The sequence below is a fragment of the Fringilla coelebs genome (genome assembly GCF_963513975.1).
Source record: "Fringilla coelebs genome assembly, chromosome: 16".
In the NCBI taxonomy this organism is placed as follows: Eukaryota; Metazoa; Chordata; class Aves; order Passeriformes; family Fringillidae; genus Fringilla; species Fringilla coelebs.
Window position 1 is genome coordinate 2837704 of NC_140042.1, and position 23750 is coordinate 2861453.

At 55.4% G+C, this 23750-nt stretch overlaps 2 protein-coding genes across 2 annotated transcripts in view; one reads left to right on the forward strand and one right to left on the reverse strand.

Moving 5' to 3' along the window:
• Positions 1-236: 236 nt before the first annotated feature.
• On the reverse strand, positions 237-11098 carry NATD1 (N-acetyltransferase domain containing 1). The gene is made up of 3 exons (XM_084216486.1): positions 10894-11098; positions 4232-4350; positions 237-3509 (listed from the first exon to the last, which is right to left on the reverse strand). The coding sequence occupies exons 1-3, from the start codon at positions 10988-10990 to the stop codon at positions 3393-3395; spliced, it is 333 nt and encodes a 110-aa protein (XP_084072612.1). The 5' UTR covers positions 10991-11098; the 3' UTR covers positions 237-3392.
• Positions 11099-15090: 3992 nt separating this feature from the next.
• MAP2K3 (mitogen-activated protein kinase kinase 3) overlaps positions 15091-23750 on the forward strand; it is a 30069-nt gene continuing 21409 nt past the window's right edge. The window contains exon 1 of the mRNA XM_084216257.1: positions 15091-15178. Coding sequence (XP_084072383.1) covers positions 15163-15178 — 16 coding nt within the window. The 5' untranslated portion in view covers positions 15091-15162. The remainder of the gene's footprint in view (positions 15179-23750) is intronic.

Sequence of the window (23750 nt, forward strand, 5' to 3'; positions counted from 1 at the left end):
GGCCTGAAATCCCAAGGAGGAATGGTGAAGGTGAGCAGGGCTGGATCAGCTGGCAAAGGAGAGGAACCAGTTGTGATCCCGCTCACCCTGAGCTCTGCACAGTCATCACCAGGTCAGCCAGCCCTGTGACCTCAAACAGAACACAATAATTTCACCCCTTACCTACTGATCCTTTGCAGTGGGAGCATGTGATCCCCCCAGCACAGCACAGCCACTGCAGCTCAGTTAAGCCACACTTTTATTGTATTGTATTCCATGCATTATGTTCATGTTTTATAGTATGAGAGAGGGAGGGATCAAGATAAATGTTAAACATAAACAAGAGCAGAAAGGTCGTTTGTAACAGGTCCTGAGAAGGAAAGGCACATCGTAACCACCGAATCCAACAGAACGGAAACCTTGGACAGAGGAAGACAACGCTGGAGAGCAGATGAAGGAGGGGGTGTTTCAAGTTGGGGGCTGTGGAAGCAGGTTTGACAGCCACCTGCATTCCCCCACCCACCACAGGTCTGTAGTTCAAACGGGTTTGGGGAGCTCAGTATTCAACCAAACCACTTCCACACTCCTGTTGCCCGGGGAGAGTCCAAAATCCCAAACTCCTCCAGGCTTAATCAGCACCAAGGGGCAGCACAGGACTCAAAGCTCCTTTCTGCAGAGACCAGCTGGGAAAAGGCAGCTGGTGGGGAGGCAGGGAAGGGCTGCCCAGCACCGAGGGAGGGACCCCGAGCCAGGTCCCACCCAGCCATGCAGGGTCACAGGAGCACCGTGGGCCGCGGCATCGCTGGTGAGCTGCGGGTATTGCTATTCACTGGCATCGAGGAGGAGGGAAGGCTGGGATACAGCAAGGACACAGCAGAGGAAGGGTTGGCACAGCCACTGGCACAGGTCCCTGCCAGGTCAGACACCAGGGGGTTGTAGCACCTCGAAGGGAAGCAGCAGCAGAACCGTGTGCTGAGCTGACTTAAGGCAGCGATCGCTGCGGGCATCCAGCGCCGGGAAGCTCGAGGTTCCTGCCGGAGCAGCACAGGGGCTCCAGAGCCAGGCTGGACACGGGACTCCGCCCAGACAGTGAGCACAGCACACCTTCCAGCGAGCTGACACAACAGGGAGCTCCTGGAGAGTGCACACAGTGGAAATGAGCACTACAGCAGGACAGAGCTCAAGCACCGCACCCAGCCCTGCTGTGGCAAAGACACAAGTGCCTTATCTTGGCTTCCAGGGGAAAAAACAGCTCAGCTTCACCTTGGAATCAAGAGAAGGGATGGTTCAGTCATCACAGCAGTACCAGAGCCACCCTTGCCCCCGTAACTATGTGGTGAAGTGTGTTTTGCATGTTAAAGAAGGAACATTTATCAGCCCACGTTTCTTCTTGAGCCCCTTTAGTTTGTTACCTGCCACCCTTTCCCAGTCCCTTGAAGCCACCCTAAAGGTCACAGCCTGGGTGAAATAAGCAGCAGGAGGGCAGAAATGAAGCAGAGGCAGGGCTGAGCTTGAAGCCTTTCCTGAGCAGCACAGGGCAGAGGTGGCTCTGCCCTCTGGCACAGGTGGTGGGCATGGGCTGGGGTGGAGGTTGGGAGTTTTGGAAGCCTGAGAGGGCTGTGCTGTGCTGGTGATGGGCAGCCCAAAAGCACAGGCAGGCAGCAAGGGTTCTCCTCAAGCTGGTGGCCAGGGACAGATCAGGCTGAAATCCTGGCACAGGGTCTCCATCTCTGGCCACCCGAGCCAGGAGAGAAGTTAGTAGGAATTTTTGCCTTTGCTGCCATGGATTTTGTGCTGGGCTTTGGGAAAGGGCTGAGCTGCCTCTCACCTGGGGCTTCAGTCACTCCGTGGCACAGATTGTAAACTTTAGTCCCTGCTGAGCTAAGCAAGGTCTGGGTTTGGTCTCCAGGTGAGAGGCTCTCCATGTCCTGCCTGGCTGCTCAGGGCTGGGGGTGTTGAAAACATCATCTCCCTCACCACAGCCCTGCCTTGGGACACTACAAAATCCTGAGAGCTCAGTGTGAGATGCTCTGAGGTGTAGCTCAGGGGCTGGAAAATGCAGGCAAGGCAGGACAGGCAGCAAGCTGGAACCTGGCAGTGCCCTGCCATCATGGTGTTACCTCCACATCTGAGTGTGGCAATGCTGGCTTGTGCTACAGAATCATCATCCACCGAGGTAAGAGCACAAAATGAGGGTGTTCCTGCTGCTGGCCAAGGTCCCCACGATGCTGCCAGTGCCCTGAGCTTGGAGCTGTGAGGAGGCCCTGAGCAGACAGGTAATGCCATGAGCCAGGGCTTCTTCCCAAAGGCTGTAAGGAGAAGCCATTGGAATCCACGTGGATGCAGGCACCTCTAGCACTGAACCCTGGAGATGGGCCAGGAGCAGGTCCTGGAGGCCTCACTCTGCTGCTCTCAGGATGTCCTGATGGGGCTGATCTGGGGCACTGACAGGGATGCAGAGATGGAAGAGAGGGAGATGGGGGGGAGCCTTCCTCTTCAGCTGCAGGAAATCACCCTGGTGCCCTGGGATGTCCCTCACCGCTCAGGCCAAGGCTGGCTGCGGGGCTGGTTTCTTCTCCTGAGCAGGCTGTGTCCACACCAAGGGCAGGGAGGCAGGAATAACAACAATCCATGACCCTCTGGGATGCCACTTCAGGGTTGTGTATACAAACTGGGCGGGAGCTGGCATCTCCAAGGAGCAGCATCTGCAACTCAGCCACATTTCTTCCTCTGCACAGACGCTGCCACAGCCTCTGCAGTCCAAGTCCACTCCTCACAGGGCTCTTGTCTCCAGGCTCGAGGGTGTCACCATCCCAGTGTCTCCACAGCCAGGGCAGCAAAGCCCCTGAGGTGCCACCATGGTCCACATGTTCTGGTATGTACTGCATGTGGCCTTGGACACGGCTCAGTGCCCACCGGGTGCTGCAGGGGATGAGCCTGACACAGGGCTGGGGCTCCTCCAGCACCTCCCTCTGTCCCACAAAGCTGAATCCACAGCATCTCCCCAGCTGCCAGGAGAAAAGGGGGGCTGGTACCCCATGACCAGCCTTAACCAACATCCCCCAGCAAGTTCAGAGCTGTTGCCAAGCAGGGGGGAGGGGATGAGGTGCAGAACAAGTCATGCCCTGGCCTTGCGATGGGGTATGGTGGAAAAATCCCCCTCTTCTATCCCCTGGCTTGGGAAAAGCACTGGTGGGCACCCTGTGTGCCCAGAGGCAGCCTGGCCCAGGGGCTGTGGCCATGCTCACACGTGGGCAGAGGAGGAGGAAGTGGTGCCCACACTCACACACCGCATGGACACGCTAAAAAAACCGGGAATTGCCAGTGTGGGAAGGGGTTCCTGAGACTGCAGAGAAGCCAAGGCTGCCTTGAACAGTCAGGGCCAGGTGTGCTGGTGAGGGAGCAGTCCTGCCTTAAGGCTGCAAGTGTTCCAGGTACTGCGGCAGAGGGTTCTCCTTGACGTATTTCTGAATGTACCAGCACGTCAGGTGCGCCTTCAGGTCCTCCTCCACCACAAAGTCCAGGGCTGCCTGCAAGCAGTGCAGATCAGATGGGTCACAACCAACACCTCCAGCCTTGGGGGAGTCCTGTGCCCCTCACCCGGATGGGGGAAGCAGCAGGAGTCCCTCAGGTACCCCCTGTGCGAGGCAGGTGGAGGGAGAGGCCCTAGGGGACAGCACAGCTGTCCTGCCACAGCCACCAGCTCAAAACAGAGCTCCCGGTTTAACCCTCAACACATCCAGCCCCGTGGTTGCTGTGCTGCAGGTGACACAGCCCATCCTGTGAAGGCCACCTTCATCATCCCTTTGTCCCCACTTACAGGGCCAGGGAGCAGCTGTACCCCAAAGCAGCACCCCAGTGTTGTGCTCATGGCTCCCCAGCTCTCCCTGCACAGCCCAAGCAGGCAGAGGGCTCACGAGGGCAGTGAAGGTCTGAGAGGAGGGGTCCAGCTTGAGCTGAGCCATCAGCCCCTGCACAAGGGATTTTTGCTGAGAGGGGGAATGGGCTGAACCTGGGTGAGTGCCTGGACTTGCTGACACTTACCCAGCTCCTCTTGCCACAAAACCCAGGAATGTCTGACCCCAGATTTCCATCTGCCTCGCCAGCCACCCCATCTCCCATCAGAGCAGGATTCCCACGGGGCACACACGCAATTCCAACGTGACAGGGCCTGGTTCAGCCAGGATCTTTACCCACAGCCTGGATGGCAGCAGGATGGGCACCTTGCCCTCCTGGGAGGCTGGGGCTGTACCTTTGCCAGGTGCTTGGCAATTCCTCTCCCTCGATAGGCGTCCGGCACCTCCGTGTGCTGCAGGTCCACGATCCGCTTCCCCACGTACTCGTAGAGCAGCACGGCCTTGTCATGGCAACCTGAGGGTGGCAGAGGGGACAGGGTTGGGGTGTCCCTGGAGGACCCACAGCAGGGAATGGGACAGAGGAGTGAGGGGTGGGATGTCCCCAGAGAGCCCACAGCAGGGGATGGGAGAGAGGGGTGAGGGTTGGGGTGTCCCCAGAGAATCCCCAGCAGGGGATGGAAGAGAGGATTGAAGGTTGGGATGTCCCTGGAGAACCCACAGCACAGAATGGGACAGAGGATTGAGGGTTGGGATGTCCCCAGAGAGTCCCCAGCAGCATGGGCAGTTTTGGGACTGCTACGTCATCCCTTGTGCCACAGGAATGGCTCTGGTGCTGGGTTTCAGTGGTGGCTTTGCTTTCAGTGACACCTGGATGTCCTCAATGATCCCCCCAAGGTGTGAGCAAGGCCTTTCCAAGCCCCTGGAGCAGGAGCAGGTTTCTGACCCAGCTCTGAATCAGTGATGCCAGCACAACATGTTTAGGGTGGGAAACCAGCTGTGGGGAGGGAGGAGATGTGTTGATGGTGGGGGAGAGTAAAAAGAAGAGGGGGGAAACCAATAAAGCTGACCTAGGTAACAGCCAATTAATTTCTCCTCCAGCACAGGTTTTTTTTTGGTTGTGGCACATAAAACAGGACAAGACTCCTTGGTCTGGTGTTGCAGCATTGTCTAGACACGTTTTGGGAAGGTGAATCCCAGAAACACACAGGAAAGCACACACAGGTGTGCAAGGGGGGCTGTGCACACAAATTTACATGTACACAAACACACAGAGGCTTCCTGTTTCAACACCCTGACCTTTCTCACAGCAGCTCAGTTACAGGAAAAAAGAAGTTTCAGCTCATGTATAAATCAGAGGAGTCAGAACACCCCTCTGGTTTCATCCACAGAACTTGAGCCTTCAGTGCAAAAGCAAATGTTTCATTTCTAGAGTGCTTCTGTGCTTAAAAGTGAGTTTCAGAAATGCAAGATCCCAATTAAAGAGACGAGTTTGATTAAAATAATGGGAACTTTTCCTTCTCTCCAATGTTTTTTTAAGGCTGAAGGGCTGCAAAGTTCACCTGCATTCAGGATCTGCTTTAGCTGAGCTCTGTACACTCCATTTCACTGCATTTCAGCTGACATCTCCAGCCCAGTTTGCCTCCCCCTGTATTCAAGAGAAACTAGAAAGGAGCCCATTGGAATTTTGTGTTTCCAGAGAAGCAGCTCAAGCTTTTATTCCTGCTCCTTTTATGCAGACACTCAATTCTCCTACACTGGATGGAAACCTTCACATTTCCAGCCCGAGTTTATTCCTGCTGGTTTCTGCCCACTCCTTCTTGTGCCAACATTGTTCTTGGGTGGACATAAATAATTTCCCTCCCTGCCATTCCCCCAAGTATTTCTAGGCTTCAGTCCTGCCCCTCTCAGCTCTAGCTCACCAAAAAGCTTTGAGTTTTCCCCAGACAGAAAAGAGGGAGCACTGCAGTGTTTCTCCAAGTGGACCCAGGCACCCCAAAAAGCCAAGGGAGCAGGTGAAGCCCTTCCCCAGCAGCACAGACCTGTCTTGCTGGAGGAAACCTGCCCAGGCTGGGGCAGGAGGTGCCCTCACCCTCACAGAGCATTTGGTGGCAGCTCTCAGGGGTGGCAAGGGCAGAGTTGGCAGCACCAAAGGCTGTAAAATGATCTTAGAGCAGCAGCTTTCACTCGTTCCAGCCCTTCCACCCCACTCTCCTCCCAGGCTAAAACTTTCCATAGCCTCTGCCTGAAGCTTTGAGAAGTTTAAAACTAAATTGACCACAGAACAAAAGATCTTTTTTTCTTTAAATACACTTTTAAAATATATGATCTGTTTAGAAGTCAAGACACAAATGCATTTTAAAGCAGGAGGTGGTTGGAGTGTTTGGAGGATCTCTGACATGTCCTGGACAGGCTTTTCCTGGATATTCCCTGTACCACAGCAGCACCCAGCCAGGACAGGAGCTGCAGAGTGCCACCAGGGCACAGATCAACACACTCAGAAAGGATTTTACAACCAGCCTGATTTTACAACACACAGTCAGTGCTGCTGGAAACTGAGCCCAGTTCAGAAAAACATCCCAGCTCAGCCAAGAGCAGGATCACATCCACACACCTCAGTGGCACAGCACATGAAACCGAGGACACTCGTGCCTCAGGGTGTGCTGTGGGCCCTGCAGGTCACAGCCATGGCTTGGAAAGAGCCAGCCCTGGTGCTGTGTGCTGCCCTGGCCATGTGCTGACCCTTCCCCAGCTTGGTGCAATCCCCTCCAAAGAGAGGGGGCACAAGCAGAAACCCCAGCAGAACATGGCACAAGAGACACCTCCTGGCAGCCTCCAGCCCGTGCCACCCCTGGGCTCTGGGACAGGAGTTTATCAGCCTGCACAGACACAGCTGGGCACAGAGAGCCTGCCCTGGAGTTTGACTCACTGACACTGAGGAAGTGGAGTCGATGCAAATCAGCACAGCCAGAGAGGAGCAGGATGGCAGCAATGGCAGCACAGCTGGTGCCCTGCTCATCCTCTCACAGGGGTCACAGGGAAGGGGAAGCTTTTCTGGGAGCTGGGAAAAGGACCAGGTCTAACCTTGCTCTCCATGGAGGGTTTGCTTCCACCAGGAGCAGTGGTGGCTCAGCCCTGATGCCAGACACAAGTGCCCAGGCTGGGTGGCTCAGGGGCCTGGGGGAACAAGCAGAGAGCCCAGTTCCAGCCCAGCTGAGGAAGGGACACATCAGGCATCTGGCAGGACGCAGGCACCCCACTGCAGCCCATCCTTCACTGCCCCCCTCTCCTGGCATACACAAAGTACCCAGCAAGGGGAGGCTGCAGCGCTGCAGGACTGTCCCTTGTCCCTGTCCCCCTGCACCAACCCCAGCCCACCATACCCCTTTGTGTGCCCAGGACCAGGGCAGGGCCCTGACTGCTGCCTGCAAGGCCAATTTCTGTGTCCCAGCCCCCTTGGGACACTGCTGCAAAGCCATTCCCTGGGAGCAGGGGGACAGAACAAATGCCAGCCCCATCTCCCAGGAGCAGGGGCAGGAGGCAGCTCAGGTCTTCTGCTGCTGAGCCAAACAGTGGGGGGGAAAAAAAAAAAGCAAAAGCTGTGTGTGGGGTGGGCTGAGAGGACAAGAAGTCCTGAGGAGCTCATGCATCCCAGGCTGGAGCTCTGCCTGCCATGGGCTGGCCTCATTCCCCAGGGAGCTACTGGCACGTTACTACGGAGAGAAAACACAACAGAGCACAACAGCCAGAGTGGAGACAGCACAAAGCTCGTGGAGGGGCCTCCCTGGCAGGAATGGCAGCAGGGGGGTCTGGTTTGGAGCAGTTTCCTGTTTAGGAGCTCTCTGCAGGCGCCTGTGGCACAGGAGGAGCAGGGATGTCTTTGATGCAGCGCCTGGTGACGGATCCCTTGGTCCCTGCTGCAAACTCAGCACCTTCCCCCCTCTGGAAAGCATTTGCCCCATCAGGCAGGAAAGCTCCAAGGCATGACCTGCTCCAGTTTTCCCAATAAACCTGAGCCTGGGCTCCTGGACAAGGAGCTCCTGAGACTCAGATCAGCAGTGGGCAGAGCAGGAGCTTCCAGCCAAAATCCTGCCCTAGTGCAGCTGGGGAGGAGTGGGAGGTTTGGGAAGTGTGGTGTGCTGCAGCCAGCAGAAGTGTTGGAGTTGGAATGTGTGAGAAGCCAGAGCATCCCTGAGGAACTGGAGCTGCTCCATGCTCGTGGTGAGCCTCATGGGTGTGATGGGCATCAAGAAGTCACAGCAGCTGCTGCTAAAAGCTCTTCCCCTGCCCCAAACATCTGTGCCAGCAGCTGGACCAACCAGCCAACTGCTTTGGCATGGGGGGGGGGGGGGTCCCTTTGGGTTTCTTGTTTTGACCTGAAATTTCATCTCAGACCCAAAGAAATACCCAACTATTCCTGACAAAACCAGCCTATGTGATTCCAATGGAAGCCTTTAGCTTTGACAAATTGATGTTTTCCAAGAGTCTCTGCACAGGGAGGTTTCTGGCTGGCTCAGGCTGTTAGTCACATCCTAACCCATTACAAATCCAGTTGGGCGTCTCTCTGCCCTCCTCTCGAGGGATAACGAGGCTCAGTGAGGTCTGGTTATAATCAGCTTTACTTTCAGCTTCTAAATGCTCCTTCATTTGGGATGCAGGGAAAAGGGAACATGTTCAAGTGAAGCAGCTGTTCCTATCAGAGATTTAGCAGCTACTGCAGCAATGAGGGGAGGAACCAGCAGAGAAAGGAAAGACAGGGCAAGCCCCAAAAAACTCGAGCGCAATTCATCTTCCTTGTGCACAAGGAGGAAGTCCTGACATGAGGTCACACAGGGGCACAGAGGCAAGCACAGGATGATGCTGAAAACGAACACTTTCACAACCAGTTCACAGCTTTCACTGTCTCAGCCTCCTGCTCCAGGGATTTCCAGAAATTCATCACCATGCAAAGTTTTCTACCCAGCATCACACCGCCATAAACCACCAGCTGTCAAAGTCTGGCTGTTTGGCCCACGTGCCTGGTGCATCCATGTTTTCCCAGGGTATCATCCACACTTGACATTTAGCAGAAATTAGGACATCACAGGAAAGCTGACCCCAGAGCCCACAAACTGCTGCTCATCTCTGCCACAGCTCAGTGACACGGGACAAGAGTGGTCTCTGAGGGACACAGGGATCACTTTCATGCCAAAAATCAGTGTCTGACCCATTTCTTGTCATTCCCCGCTTGCTGCAGGGAAAACCTCCCGGGGCATTCCACACCAGTGATGCTCATCATGCCAGGAGGGACAAAGAGCAGTGCAGGAAATAAACACCCTGCCACGCACTCCCACAGAGATGTTATCTCCTGACCGGCTTCCAGGGCTTGGCTGCTACCAGCAAGTGCCTAACAAGGAGGAGGAGAGGTGGGTCACCCACTCCACGTGGATGTTAGTCAGCACAGCAGCACGGACACCATCACAGCAGGACACTGCTCAGCTCGGCTGCCTGGCGTGGCTGAACTCACAAAAAAGGGCTCAGACTCCCTGAACTCGCACAAAAAACACAGCCTTGATCATGGGGATTACCTGGGTGAGGCCATGGCCAGACTGGATGGGGCTTGGAGCAACCTGGTCCATGTCTGGACACACAGAGGGTGGAGTGAGATGAGCTTTAGGATCCTCCCAACCCAAACCATTCTGGGATTCTGTGACTCCAGGACCCCCTCCTGAATCAGGAGGTTCTGTGCTGATTCACACACGACTCCCACAGCTGATTCTCTCCCTCTCCAAGTTCACCCTCTCCAGTCACGACTCATCCCTGCTCAGCCACCAAACGCTGCTGGGCCCGTGGTGTGGCTGCCAGAGCTTTTATCCAGAAAACCACAATAAAAGATTATGTCTCCCTAATAATTGCTGACCCTTGGCTGTCCCCTCTATTTCCTGCACACACCAACTTCACTGGCTGGGACAATGCTCTGCTGGTGGCAGTGGGGACCTGGCAGCGGCACCTTGTTTGATCTCAGGCTGAAATAAGCAGTTGGTGAAATTGTTTTCTCCGCACCCGTCTCCTCCTTCCTCGCTGCACCACTGCTGAGCCTCCAGCCTGCACTTTGTAATTAGTGGTTGAAATGAAAATGGGGTTGGGGGGAGGAAGAAAAGTCTAAAATAAAATCTGGACTATTCTTGTTGTTTTATTGACGAAGCCTCCTGCATTCCCTATGATTTGTGATCTACACATTTTATTTTATTTTATTTTTAAAAGCAGTTTCTGCAGGGCAGTGAGGCAGTTTCACCCAGAGTAGTTCTCAGCATGACAAATGGATGGGGAAGAGATGCTGGGATCGCTGAATATCTGTAATTAACCATCAAGATGAAGGCTGGAAAAGAATCAGTGCACCACAGAGAAATTTTAGTGGCACCTACTTTTTTTTTTCCTTTGTTCGCTCCACCCAACATGTGACAGAGCTTTTTGGGGGTCACTGTGTCACCAGAGCTCCACAGGTGGCTGTGGCAGCTTGGATCCGCGTCGTTGGTCCTACAGAACCGTGGCACCCACCCTGCCGGAGCTCCCGAGGGGTTTCCCTGAAGGAAATGTCCCCAGAGCTGGCACATCCGCATCCCCAAAAGGCACCTGCTCCGGGGGGACCAAGGCAGTGTCCCCAACCTGCCCGTGCCACCATCGGGCTCCACAGCCCAGCCCCAGCCGAGGGAGCCGAGCGATGCCCAGATCTCTCCTGGGAGAAGGTTTTGGGGGGCAGGAAGGGCTGGGGGGACACTGGGGGGGGTCACACCGCGGGAGAGTGGAGAATACGGGGAAAGTGCAGCAGGACACAGCGGCACGGGAAGAGGCGGCATCGGGGGAAATAGGTGAGAACAGGAAAAAGGGGAGGAACAAGAAGAAAAAAGGGGAGAGCAACGGGGAGGAGGAACGGGGAGGGGAAACGGGGGGGAGACGGGGGGGCGAAGGGGGGGAACAGCGAAAGCTGAAAAGGAACGGGAATCTGGGGTCCCAGCGAGGCGGAACAGCGGGCGGAGGGCAGCAGGTAACGTCCCGGGGAGCCCCGAGCGCCGTCCCTTACCGTTGAGCCGCACGGTGAACTGCCGCCGCTTGCGATCGTGCTCCACTTGGATGGGGCAGCCCTGCTCCAGGAGGCCGAGCGGCGCCGAGTGCGCCATGGCGGGCCGGTGCCGGTGTTGGTGTCGGTTCCGGTATCGGTGCCGGTGTCGGTGCCGGAGCGGAGGCGCGGGCGGGCCCGGCGCGGCCCCGGCCGCAGGAAGCCCCAGCTGTGCGGCACGTGCCCGCCCCGCAGCCAATGGCCGCGCCGCGCTTTTGTTTTGGTACGGCCGCGCGGCCCTTAAAGGGGCAACGCCGCCACGGCCGTGGGGACCGCAGCCAGCGCCCGGCGCCCCCGCGCGGGCGGGCACCGCCACCAGCGTCCGCCAGAACAGCGCGGGTCCCGTACTGGTGCCGTACTGGTCCGGCACTGGTTCTGTGCGGATTCTGTACTGGTGCCGTACTGGTCCGGCACTGGTTCTGTGCGGATTCTGTACTGGTCCCGTACTGGTTCTGTGCGGATTCTGTACTGGTCCCGTACTGGTCCGGCACTAGTTCTGTACTGGTCCCGCACTAGTTCTGTACGGATTCTGTACTGGTCCCGTAGTGGTCCGGCACTGGTTCTGTACGGATTCTGTACTGGTTCTGTGCTGGTCCCGCACGGGTTCTGTACTGGACCGGCACTGATCCCGCACCGGTTCTGTACTGGTCTTGCTCGGGATCTGTACTGATCCTGCACTGGTTCTGTGCTGGTCCCGCACGGGTTCTGTACTGGTCTTGCTTGGGTTCTGTACTGGTCCCACACGGGTTCTGTACTGGTCCTGCACCTGGTTCTGTACTGGTCCCACAGGGTTCTGTACTGGTCCCGCACTGTTTTTTACTGGTCCTTTGCTGGCCCCGCACGGGTTTTCCGCTCGGGACTGCCCGCGGTGCCGGCTGCTCTGCGGCGGGTCCTGGGCTGTGCCCTGTGCCCTGCTCCGCTGGGCTGCGGGGGAAGCCCCAGGTCATGGCTCCTGTGTGATGCTGGGACCAGGTTACTCCAAGTCCATCCAACCTGGTCTTGGACACTTCCAGGACCTGTGCCAGGTCCTTCCCACCCTCACAGGGGAGAATTCCTTCCCAATATCCCATCCATCCCTGCCCTCTGGCAGGGGGAAGCCATTCCCTGTGTGCTGTCCCTCCAAAGTCCCTCTCCAGCTCTCCTGGAGCCCCTTTAGGCCCTGGAAGGGGCTCTGAGGTCTCCCTGGAGCCTTCTCTTGCCCAAGCTGAACACGTCTGTCTCTCCCAGCCTGGCTGCAGAGCAGAGGTGCTCCATCATGTATCACACACCCATCATATATCACATACACACCACATCTGTGACCCTAGAGCTCTCAGTGACAGGAGCTGAGAGTGCCTGAGGTGTCTGTGCTGGCAGCTGCAACAGGAAAAGCAGCAACACCTAAATTCAGAAATAAGAACAATTCACCAGCAGCTTCTCTGCACCTAAAGACCATCTCATGTAGCCTGGCCTTTGTTTACTCACCCCTTCTGCTCCTGCTGCCCTGTGGGAAAGGGATTTGTAAAGAATTCAAGGCCGTAGAATAGAAGGCCATAGTGGGGAAAAAAATAGAAGTAATTTGTGGTAAAAGTAATAGCAGCATTGTGTGGCAAAAGCTAACAGGCTGAAAAACATTTATAAAGTATTGTAACCAAGAAATAAGTTAGCTTCTGATAGGATGGCACTGAGTTTTACATCTCTTGTGTCTCAGTACTCATCGAGACTGAAAACAGAACAAAATCTTTCCAAACACCTCTCAGTTGCCCTGTCTTTATAAAAGCTAAGAAAACCAACACTGCCTGAGTTGCAGAGAGGCTTCACTCCCTTCCTTCTCCACCAGTATTGCTGAGATGTCCTTCTCCCCACGCCCTCCCTGGCCGCCTCTGCTCCCACACCGTGAGGGGGTGCAGGGAGGTACAAACAGCAAAGCAGGGCAGCGCAGAGAATGCAACCACTGCAGCACTGCTGGTGTGCTGCAGGGAGGAAGGGAAGGGGATGACTGGATTATCCCAGAGCTGCCAGGGAGGGCTGATGTCCTCCAGCACACAGGGATGCTCGGGACACAGCGGGTCTGAAGCCTGAGGACAGAGGAGGAAGGAGAAGCAGGTTTTGCCCAGGGTGAGCAGCTCCTTACTGCTCCCTTGGTGACCCTGCACAACCAAAGGTTCACCTACAGCCCCCGAGGGCATGGAGAGGCCTTCCATGAATGCCAAAAATCCAGCAGCCTTGCCAAAATCTCTGGGAGCACTCAGGCTCCTGTGCCTGTGATGATTCCCCAGGACAGCAGCTCGGACGAGGAGGGGCAGAAGAAGCCATGGGAAGCTGCAGGAGAGAAGGAGAGGTCCCCCAAGAGACCCCCAAGCCCTGCCATGGCTGGGAGGTGACCTCATGGCTGCTTCTGGTCCCTTCCTCACAGTTTGTATTTGTATGTGAATTTTGAGATAAACATTGATTTAAAAATGCTATGGAATGGGATATTGTTGAGAGAGAAACGGACTTAGAAAAAAGCTTCAAAAAAACCCCCCTTGCAAATAAGATGAGATACTTTGGAGAAATAAAATGATGAAGAATGTATTGTATTGGGACCCACGAGGGGTAGTTTTAGATGGTTGGTTTTAAGGCATCTACAGCATGCTGTGGCAAAAAGCTGATAGGCCAAGAAACACTTAGAGTGTATTGTAATTAGGAAATAGTTGGCTTCTGATTGTGATGGTGTGAATGATAACACCTGTATTATCTTACCCTTCTCATGAAACTGAAAATGGAATAAAAATTTTTAAAACACCTCCCAGTTGCCCCATCTCTGGGTCAAGAAAAAAATATTATCCAACACCCGAGCACTGGCTCAGCTCAGAGCTGTGTGGATCACCTCAAACCCCGCTGCTGATTCCAAAATCAGGAAGATCTTTTATCCAAGATGGGGATAAAGGTCAGAAAGGGCCCCTCAGCTTGCCCAGCCCTGCAGTGACACCCACAGCTCTTGCATCAGCTGATGACCCGTGCCTGGGCTGCAGAGCAGTGGCTTTTTTTTTTGGAAAGACTCCTCCTCCTAGTCTGTGTTGAAAGACTTGAAAGGTGGTGAATCTGAGACGTCTCTGGGGAAGGTAATTGCCCTCCCCATTAAAAACCTGTAATTTATTTTCCATTTGAACTCTTCCACCTTCAGTGTGTAGCTGGATCTGGTGCCTTTGGTGCTGGACCACAGCTCTGCCCGAGGCACCCGTGCAGCCACAGATCCCAACCCCTCCAGCTCCTTCCCTCTGGCAGTGATTCCCTTCCACTGCCTGGCTTTCAGGAAGTTTTTCCAGTCCTCAGATTTATCCCAAATGCTCTGCAAAGCTGAGAGCTGGCTGTGGCAGAGCAGCTGTGAGCTCAGCAGCGCTCTCAGCGTTTGCCACCCCTCCAACTCCTCCTTTGGATCTTTACGGATCACGCTGAGAATCCCAGCCAGAAAGTGGCACTTGGAATCTGCTTTTTTTGCTTTTTTGACCGCATTTCTCACACCCTGCCCGGCACCTGTGCCTGCAGCCCAGCTCGGGTGGCTGAGGGATCCTCCTCACCCCGGGATGTGCCACGTTCAGGAGGGATCGATTCCTCACAGAGTGCCCTGGGCCGTGAGGGACACACGAGGGTCAGCCAGGCCCACTCCAGGCCCCAACTCCCACCCTGTGCCTGCCCGGGAGCGTTGTCCAAACACTGCTGGAGCTGTGGCAGCCTTGGGGCTGTGTCCATCCCCTGGGGAGCCTGGGCAGTGCCCGAACACCCTCTGGGGGCAGAACCTTTCCCTGATATCCAACCCGACCCTCCCTGGCCCAGCTCCAGCCGCTCCCTTGACTCCCCGTCCATTTCCCGTCCGGACACACCGCTGCCACCCGTGCGGGACCCACGGGAGATGCGGTGAGCTGACCATCCTTAGCTGACAGGTGAGGTGCGCGGGTCGAGGAGCAGCACACGACGGGGATGCTCCGCGCCCCAACCCCGCGGGTTCCGCGGCGGGACCACACCAGCGGCGGGGACACCGAGGCCACATCTCCTGAGGGGCAGCAGCGCCCGCCCGCCCGCCTCACTTCACCCTCACAGCCGCGCCCAAGAACCGCAAAGCCGTTTCCGCGCGGGGGCCTTATCCCCGCCCCCTCGCGGCGCTGGCCAATGGCGGCGCGGGGGCGGGCCCGGCGGGGCGGCTGCCGGCGGGGCCGCGGCGGGCGGGACTCGCGGGCTCCGCTCGGGCCGGGCCCGCCGGGCTCGCACAGCGCCATGTCCCTGCCCAGAGGTACGAGCGGGCTCGGGAGGGCCGGGGGGCAACCGCGGGGCCGAGGGGTAACCGCGGGGCCGGGGCGCAACCGCGGGGCCGGGGCTGCTGCCCAACCCGCCGGGCTTGGGCTCCCCGCGACTTCCTCTGCGCGGGCCCCGGTGGTTCCGCAGCCCGGTGGCGTCTCTGGGGCCGGAGCCGCGATGCCCGGGGCTGCGAGTGGGGATGTGCTGAGGGGCCGCGGGGATAGGGGCGAGGCTGCGTTCGGTGTGGGGAGAGCGACAAAAACAGGCGAGTTTTGTTTTCCCTGCCTCGAGCTTCCGCTCCTCGGGAATCCTGGGCTGAGCCCTCGCCGTGGCTCAGCCGGGTGGGAAGGACCGGGCTGGGATTCCGGGTGTGGGCCGTGTCGCCTCGTGTCACCTCGTGTCGCCTCGTGTCGGTGTTCGGGCTCGGCCGGGAGCCGATGCCGGCGAGTGCCGGGAGTGCCTCGCTGCTTTCCCGCGGTCCCCAGCCGGAGAACGTGACCGTGTGTCACTGGGGTTATTTGTGGAGCACGGCCGTGACTCAGGTGACCTGTCCCCATCGCAAGGTGAGCACCGGCAGGCAGGTATCGGCCTGCGGTGGCCGTGCCGGGATGGATGGATGGATGGATGGATGGATGGATGGATGGATGGATGGATGGATGGATGGGGACAGTGGCTCTGCCGGTGTCCCGGTGCTCCCCGATGCCGGCTCCATCCTCGCCGTGGGCGCACACCGGGCGGAGCAGGGAGCGCACGGAGTGTGGCTGCCGCCTCTCGAATCAGCGGAATAAAATTCGAGGGGTTTTCCCTGTGCGGGAGTGATGCTCTGGAAACTCGAAGTCAGGAGCCATGTGAGCAGATGAACGCGCCTCCCGTGACTTTTTTTTCTTTTCCTCCCTCCCCCTCCCCGGTTTTAAACGATCCGTGTCTTATCCGGAGGGAATGTGGACCTGAGTTTCCTGTTTGCTGTGTAAGCAGCGGGTGAATCAGCAGCGATTTTCAGAGCTGCTGAGTGGAGCTGCTGACTCACAGGTAGGAGCACATGCCTCCAGCCATCCAGCCTTGGAAGGGATCATCCAGGCTTCTTAAAAGGCTGGGACACCTGAGCCCAGACCTTTCCTCGGCTGCCTGTGCCGGACCAGCGGATGTGTGCATGGAGGGACGAGGTGAGCCTGGCCCAGGGAGCACTTGTGCCCCACGGGAGATGAAGCCCAAGCTGAGCCTGGAGGATTTTGGGGGAAGCAGCAAGTGGTGATGCCTGGAGGAGCACCTGGGAGCGTGGTGCTTTCCTCAGAGGAGGTTTGGAGCTGCTCTGTGTGTGCAGGGTTTTGTTGGTTGTGATAAACTGGTTCATTCGTGCAGTTAACCTGGTGTCCTGTGCTGGAGGTGTCACACGTGTGCTGGCAGCTCCGAGTCCCTGTGTGACCTGAGCTCCTTTGCTTCCATCAGGGCAGCAGCAGCAGCACAAGGGTGGATCCTGAGTGTGTGGTACACATCTGCCTCCTCTCATCCTGCCTCTCCTTGGCTTGCACCTGCCTCCCAGGCGGTTTTTCCAGGGATGCTCACAGGTCTGGCTGTGTGCACCTGCTGCTCATGGCAGCTGCTTCCCTCTCTTTCAGACAGCCGGAATTTAAGCTGAATTTCCCTAGTTTTCCTTAGGGAATTTCAGTGAACAACCTCAGGTTTCCTTTGCTGGTTCTTCTTGGGTTTTTGTTGCTCTGTTGTAAACAGAGGCCACTGTATTGAAGCTCTTGGTTGGCTCTTTTTGTGACAGATGCCTTCCAAAACTCACCTGCCATCACTTTGGCTTAGTCACAGGGCTGTCTCCTGCCTTGGGAGATTTTTGGGACACGTGGCTGGCCGTGACACCGGCCATAGGAATGGTGCTGTGCCGGGGCTTTGCTCTGCACTAAACATAGCTTGGGAGATAAACACCTTCTGGGGATTTTGTGAAGCTTAGGGAGGATTTTGCTTTTCTTTCTTTCTTCCTCTTCCCATTGCTCCTCTCTGCTTGATCCAAGTTATCTCGCAGGATCTTGTATGTGGGAGAACATCTCCTGTGTATCTTGTGCTGTTGAGGCTGATGTATGCAAAAACTCCCTGTTTTCTCAGGTCACCCAAGTTCCCTTGAGCTGTGTCTCATGGCCTGGGTGGCACTGTAGAAAGGAACTGGGAACAAAGCTCTGGAGCTGTCCCTGTGTCCTCCTTGCAGAGCTTTGCAAGGGACACAGCCTGTGGCTGCAGCTTGCAACATGTGGCTGGGCCTGGGTGTGATTTTCCAAAAGGTTCCACCTTTTTCAGGGAATGGATGCTGTGCAGGGAGGGTGTTGTATCCCAGAGGTTAAAGCAGGAGGGGATTGAAGCCTCAGGGAATTTTCAGCCTTTGTGTGGGTGCAGAAACACAGTGGAGGATGCAAGGTCTGAAACTCTGGGGATACAAAACCAGGCTGTTGTCTTTTCCCTGGGCCTCAAGGTGTATCTTCTGCCTGCCCTGCACGTGGAAATCCTTGTGCCTATCCCTGGGGCTGTTGGATATCACCTTGGGAAGCTCCTCCTGGAGGGACAGGCAGGAGTGTGCCAGTGGGGAAACAGTTGTTTCCCAAAATTTGGGAGTTTGCTGTAAAAATCAGCTGCAGGGAGGGAGGGTGAGTGCAGGGGTGGGATCTGGAGGGAGAAGACCTGCTTGTCCTGTCCTGGCTCACCCAGCACCGATGGCTGAGTAATTAAAAAACAAGTGTTTTTCCTTAGCAGGGAGATTGTCCTTTGGGAATAGAGGTGCTGTTGGGGAGAGGGATCAGGATCTGTCTGGAGCCAGGCTATGCCTCTGGGGAGGCAGCTCTGCTTTACCACAGAGGCTTGGAAAAACCAGCAGTGAGAAATGCCAGGACCTGGGGATGAACTGGTGCTTGTTCTCGTGGCACGTCTATTCTGGGTGGGTAAATAAGTGGTGGTGCCTTGTCCCTGCCGTGCCCTGGCTGTGCCCTCCGTGGGAGCACACCACTGTTATGCAATTCAGTCTGTGAATCCAGCACTGTCTCATCTGCCATTCACACTTTTCCAGCTGCCATCCCCAAAAAAAGGCAGCTCTGCCAAAAATACACGTGTGGGTCGTGACCTGCTGAAGCAGGACTTTGGCTCTGGGCTCCTGTCGTGTCCAGGCAAAGCAGCCACCAGCCTGGTGTTCCCAGGGTGTGAGTACTGGGAGAGGTGGGAGATCTGATCCCATGGAGCCATTATTTAATTTGAGTTGAAGCATCAGGGAGCTCGAATCCAATTAATTGTAACGATCCTAGAGCAAACACAGCACTTTGCTCCTGCCTTCCTCCTCTGCTGCCATAACGGTGGGTGCCTGGAAAATATCATGCTGGATGTGATAAATATTTAGCTGTGCCTCAGCAATCCATTTCCCTCCCTGGAGGGATGCTTCCCTGCTTTTCTTTTAGTGGATAATGAATCTCACTGCAGGCTGATGCCTTTGTTTTCCAGCTCTGAGCTGTGGTCCAGGGCTGAGCTGGAGTTTGTTTGCAGAGGTTGTTGTTGCTGGAGGAAACTCATCTGTGCTTTGTAGAGGCTCCCATTGGGAGCAGCTTTCTGGTACTAGTGATTTTGTGTCCCAAAATGACACCTCTGCAGATGTGGGGCTCTGTGGGTTTTTGGGCAGAAGATGGTTTTTGCTTGTGTTGGTTAATAAGGCACAGCCTGGGCTGGGTGTTTGCTGGGCAAAGAGCTGGGAGAGGAACTTGTGTTGGCTGGGGAGGTGATTTTACTCTATCAACAAAAAGTTTGGGGTTTTGCTGGCATGACTCAGGATGGCTTGTGGGTTCATGTGGAGCTGGATTTACCCGCTGCCTCTTGCTGACAAACCTCTGTAGCACAGGTCAAGTGTTAGTCAGGGATTTGGAGTGGGGGAAAGGGCAGAGAGGATTTTTTTTTATGATGGAAACTGGAAGTTTCTGTTGGTTTTTTCCACCTGGGAGATTTTTCATCTTCTCACAATCTCTCATCTGTATGGGGACAATGCTACAGTCGTGCTGTGGCAGTGCTGCGAGTCCCAATGTTGTCCTGAGGAACACTGGAATTGCTGGGCACAACTGCAGCAATCTCAGATGTCACAGTGCTGCCTTGTGGCCCCAGTGGGCCTCAGTTTGCTCTGGATCTGAGTCTGCTCCCTTTTTTGGAGCTGGGACAGTGCTCCCTGTGTGCTCCTTTCTCTTGCAGCCATTTCTCTGTCCAGCAGAAGGCTGGAGCAGAGGTGCTGCTTGTGTGGAATGTGGTGGGTTATAGTGTGTCCAAGAGCAAGAGCAGGATTTGGGGGTCACAATGGGTAGGGGAGGAAGGAAATCATTGCCTTGTGCTGGGTATCTGTCGTGGGGTGAAGTGAGGATGAGCTGGACCCCCTCCAGCACCCACTGAGTTGCCACAAACTCCCTCCTCTTGCCTGCACTGTGCCCAGGGAGGGGCACTGCTGAGTTGATCTGTGCTCTAAGCCTAAATTTCATCATTTCAATTGAAATTATTAAAAAAAAAAATTAAAAGATAAATTTCCACTAAAAGCATAACTTGTCAGAGGAGGCAGGATGAGGAGGAGACAACACTTACCAGAAGTTGTTTGTGGAGCATTCACCCTTCCTCCCCCCTCTCCACCACCAAAGACAAATCTGGGTTTGGAAAGGAAGAAACCTCCAGAGTGCTCAATACAAGTAATTTCCCATCAGAGACTGCTAACCTTAGCTGTGGTTTGGCACTGGCATCAGCCAAGCTGCTTGTGTCTGATGGAGCTCTCTGAGAATGCCTTGGACCCTTTTCTCCCTGGGATCTGCCTGTTGAGCACCAAGTGCCCCTTGTCACCGGTGTTTATCCCTGCTGCCTCTTCTCCTGCTGTGGTAGTGCCTTTTAGGAAGTGTAAAAAGCAGCTTTTAATTCTTGTATTTCATTTCTAAAGATCTTGGAGGTTTCTCATGAGGAATGCATAAATCCCTGCAGCTGGGATGGAGCCCTGCCAGCGTCAAGAGCCACATCCTCCCTCAGCATCCATGGGTGATGGCTGTGGATGGGACCAGCAGTGCAGGACAGAGGGACAGGAGGGGAAGAAGTTGTCCTTTAGGGCCTGGCAGGTGACAGTCATGTGTGTGACAGATCATAAACACGCAGGGCTGGTTACGTGGATGGGCTGGGGGTGGTTTAGGAGAGGATGACGGGGTTATCTAGGGTGTGTCAGCTTGTCTGGGCTTGCAGGCCAGTTAGAAACTGCTTTGTGGTGTGTGTGTGTGTGTGTATGAATTCCCTCCTAGCTGGGGTCCCGTGGGGATGGCTGACACAGCACTGGGCTGGCTGCTGTGGATGTCTTCACTGGGCTGTGTTAACAGCAGCTTGGAGATGGCAGCAGCCTGACCCTGCTGGCTGGAGGGCGTTTGGCACAGCTGGAGCAGATGTTCCCTCTTGCTGCACTCATCCCTCCCTGCAGGAGGCTGTTCCCCTTTCAAGCTGGTGAAGGACAAAAACGCTGCACGATGGAGGAGTTTTCTGCTGTAGCATCAAGATCTTGGTTTACTTGGTGTGGGAGTGGGAAAGTTGAGGCTTGAGAGGGAGATGATGAAGCAGCAAAGTGTGCAGCCCTTGGGATGGCCCCTCTGAATCAGCCCTGAGCGTTGGGGGCATGGCTGCAGGGCTGTGTTGTGCTGCAGACGCCAGGATGTCTTTGCAGCTCGTCACTAAAAGTGACGTGGCTCCTGTGCTGAGGGCCAGATGTGCTCATGGTCAGGGCTTTTGAGGAAAGCTGCTCTGCATAGTTCACAATCCCCTGCTGCTCTGCACCGCTTGGTTTCTCTCCTGACGTGCTGCCAAGTTGCAGCCTGGCCAAAGCTGAGATGATCTCGTGCTGATTCGTGGCTTTGGCTGCTCTTTGTCATCTTCAAACACCTCTGAAAGGTGCTTGGGGGTAGGTGACAGGCCCAGCCCCACGTGCCTGTTTGTAAAACCCCCAGAAAATCCCTGCTGGCACGGGGCAGGGCAGTGTGAGACACCTGTGTGTGTGTGTGTGTGTGTGTGTGCACGTGTGCTCACCTGACTTCTGAGGTTTCCCTGATGTCCCCAGAATTAAAATCCTCCACCCTGTGCCAAATCCTGGTGCTGACTGCCTCCCCTGTGGTGGTCAGGAAAAGAAAAAGAAAGATGCAATTGTGCAGAAAGAGGGATGAAGGTGCTGGTGGGTGGTGATGCTGCTGGAGGACCAGCCTGGACCTGCCAGCCCCTGTGCCAAGCTCTTTCTCTCTTTGGCAGCACCCGTTTTCCTGAAGTCTGGAAGCAGCTCCACACTGCTTTCAGGCTGCTAAAAAGAGGGATGTGGTGGGTGTTTCAGATGATCAGCCTGTACAGCTCCCTGTGTTCACTCTCTGTTAGCATCTGCAGCCTGTTTCCCTCAGGTTTTTAGTTGATCCCTGCAATTGTTTGGCTTTGAGCACCAGGTGCCAGAGGATGGCTGGTGCCAGCCAGGGCTGGGGTTGTCCTCGGAGCCCAGGATACCTGCAGGGCTGCCTCTTGTGCTCTGCTGATGCTGCTTTTTTACCCAAGAGCAGCTTTTTGCAGGTATTAATTACACCTGTCCCTGCCAGGTTTCTTGAGGGGTGATGAGAGTGAAGTGAAGGCTGGAGGAGCTGCCTCCAGAAATAACCAAGCAGAAATTGCGGGTGAATTTCTAATTCTTATCGGCCTTGTGTGTGCTGTGCTAAGGTGCTTGAAAACCACTCAGCTTTTCCTCCAGCAGCTCCCCTGTAGGTGTGATGTTTCTGTGTACATTCCAGGTACCTGCGAGAGTTTCCCCTTAATTTTGGATCCACAAAGGGTTTTGTGTTTGGTGACGATGGGTTTCCCCACGGGGTTTTACAGCCTCAGCTCCGTGAGGGAAACCATGTGTAAGCATCCCAGGGACAGGAGCCAGGGTGTGTTTCCCTTGATCTCAGACAGGTTTGATGTTTCACACATCTCCTTCCAGCTCCTGTCCACACATCACCCTGCAGAGAGAGCGCTGCTCCTTTCCCCAGAACACGGATGTGAGGCTCGCTCTTCTGAGAGAAAGGGGATTCTTAAAAATTGATTTTCTCTTACTCAAATGGAAATGATTCTTGGAAGCCCTGATTGTGCCCCAAGACAGCTGCAGGCTGGGCTGGGCTGAGTCACTGCGAGCTCTTGAGCTGGGATGTGAGCCGGATGCGTCGGGACCAGCCCGGCTGTGGGGACCTCTGCCTTCCTGGGATGGAGAGGCAGCTCTCTGATCTGCCTTTACCAGGAAAAACCTGCAACTCTTACTTCCCTGAACCCTGGAAAACGTGCAGTGTGTTGGGTGGATATGAGAGAGTGACAGAAGGAGGGGAAAGAAGATCAATCCCACCCAGAGGAGCAGCTGTGGTGGCAAAGCACCGCTGAGCTGTGGGCACATTTCCTGTGGAGCTTTTCCTCGTCATGAATCAAAGCTGCCCTGTGGGTACTGGGCATATCCACCAGAAAATAAGTGTTTTCCCCACACAGACCTGGTCCAGCCTTTGATAAGAGCCTGTGGAGAGGAGGCAGTGCAGGGTGATGCTGGCCAGTGGGGCTGGCAGTGTGCTGGTGCTCCAGCCTTTACCTGGGAGGCATTTTTTAAGTTTTGCAGCAGGGAGTGTGAGGGAAAGGAGAGAAAGGTTCACAGGTGATTTCTCACGGACCAGCTGGATGTGGGGTTTATTCTGGGAGTGTGAATGCAGTCTGTCCTGTGGGGCAGAGGAACAGTGGTTGGAGGGAAGGCAGGAGGTATATGGTGTGGGCCATAAGGGTGGTGTGGTTAAAGCCAGGAAAAGAGGGTGCAAGGTGCAGCTTATTGGGGCTGAGCTCTCTCTTTGTATTCATATCTCCTGCCTGGTTCCCTGGAGCAGAGAAGGGATGGGTGAAAGAGGCAAGGGAAGAGGGTTGGCACTGAATATGTACCAAAACCAGCAAAAATTTGGGTGTGGGGCAGCAGGAAATGCAGAAAATTTTACTGCAGCGCTCACCTGCTGCTTTCAGTGAGCTGCTGGAATAGCACCCTGCTCCAAAGGGAATAATCCAAGGTTCTCTCTGCTCCTGCACCTCAGAGATGTGGTGCTGCCTCAGTGCTGGAGGTCAGGAATTTTCCTCTGAGGGAGCACAGGCTTTGTCCACCCGAGCTGTGGTGGCACCCTGGGAGTGGGAAGCATTCCAGGTCCCTGGGGAATAATGTCACTGTCAACCCTCTGAGCAGCTGCTTGGCTGTTCCCCAGTGCAGATGCTGCTCTTGAAAGTCCTGCCTGAAGTCTGTGGGCCAGGGAAGCACCTGGGCTGGTCTCTTGTTTCTGTCTCTCTCCCAGGGCAGGCAGCTGGGAACGCAAAGGGATTTTTTTCCCCCTTCATAAATTCCATTTTCATAGCAGGTGTCTGCTCTCTTACATCATTTGCAGAGATGACATCACTCTATCCCTGCCCAAAGCAAGTTGGAGGGAGGGTGGTAGAAATCTTTTTTTCCCTAGTTTTTCTTTTTTTTAAGAAGCAGAGAGGGGAATACTTTGCTCTCTTGATAAGTT

Excerpts from the sequence above, each read along its gene's own strand:
- NATD1 (XM_084216486.1), bottom strand. The coding sequence starts at position 10,990 with ATGGCGCACTCGGCGCCGCTCGGCCTCCTGGAGCAGGGCTGCCCCATC. Across the intron at positions 4,351-10,893 it reads GTTCACCGTGCGGCTCAACG|GTTGCCATGACAAGGCCGTG; the intron begins GTAAGGGACGGC and ends TGCCACCCTCAG. Across the intron at positions 3,510-4,231 it reads TTGCCAAGCACCTGGCAAAG|GCAGCCCTGGACTTTGTGGT; the intron begins GTACAGCCCCAG and ends CACTGCTTGCAG.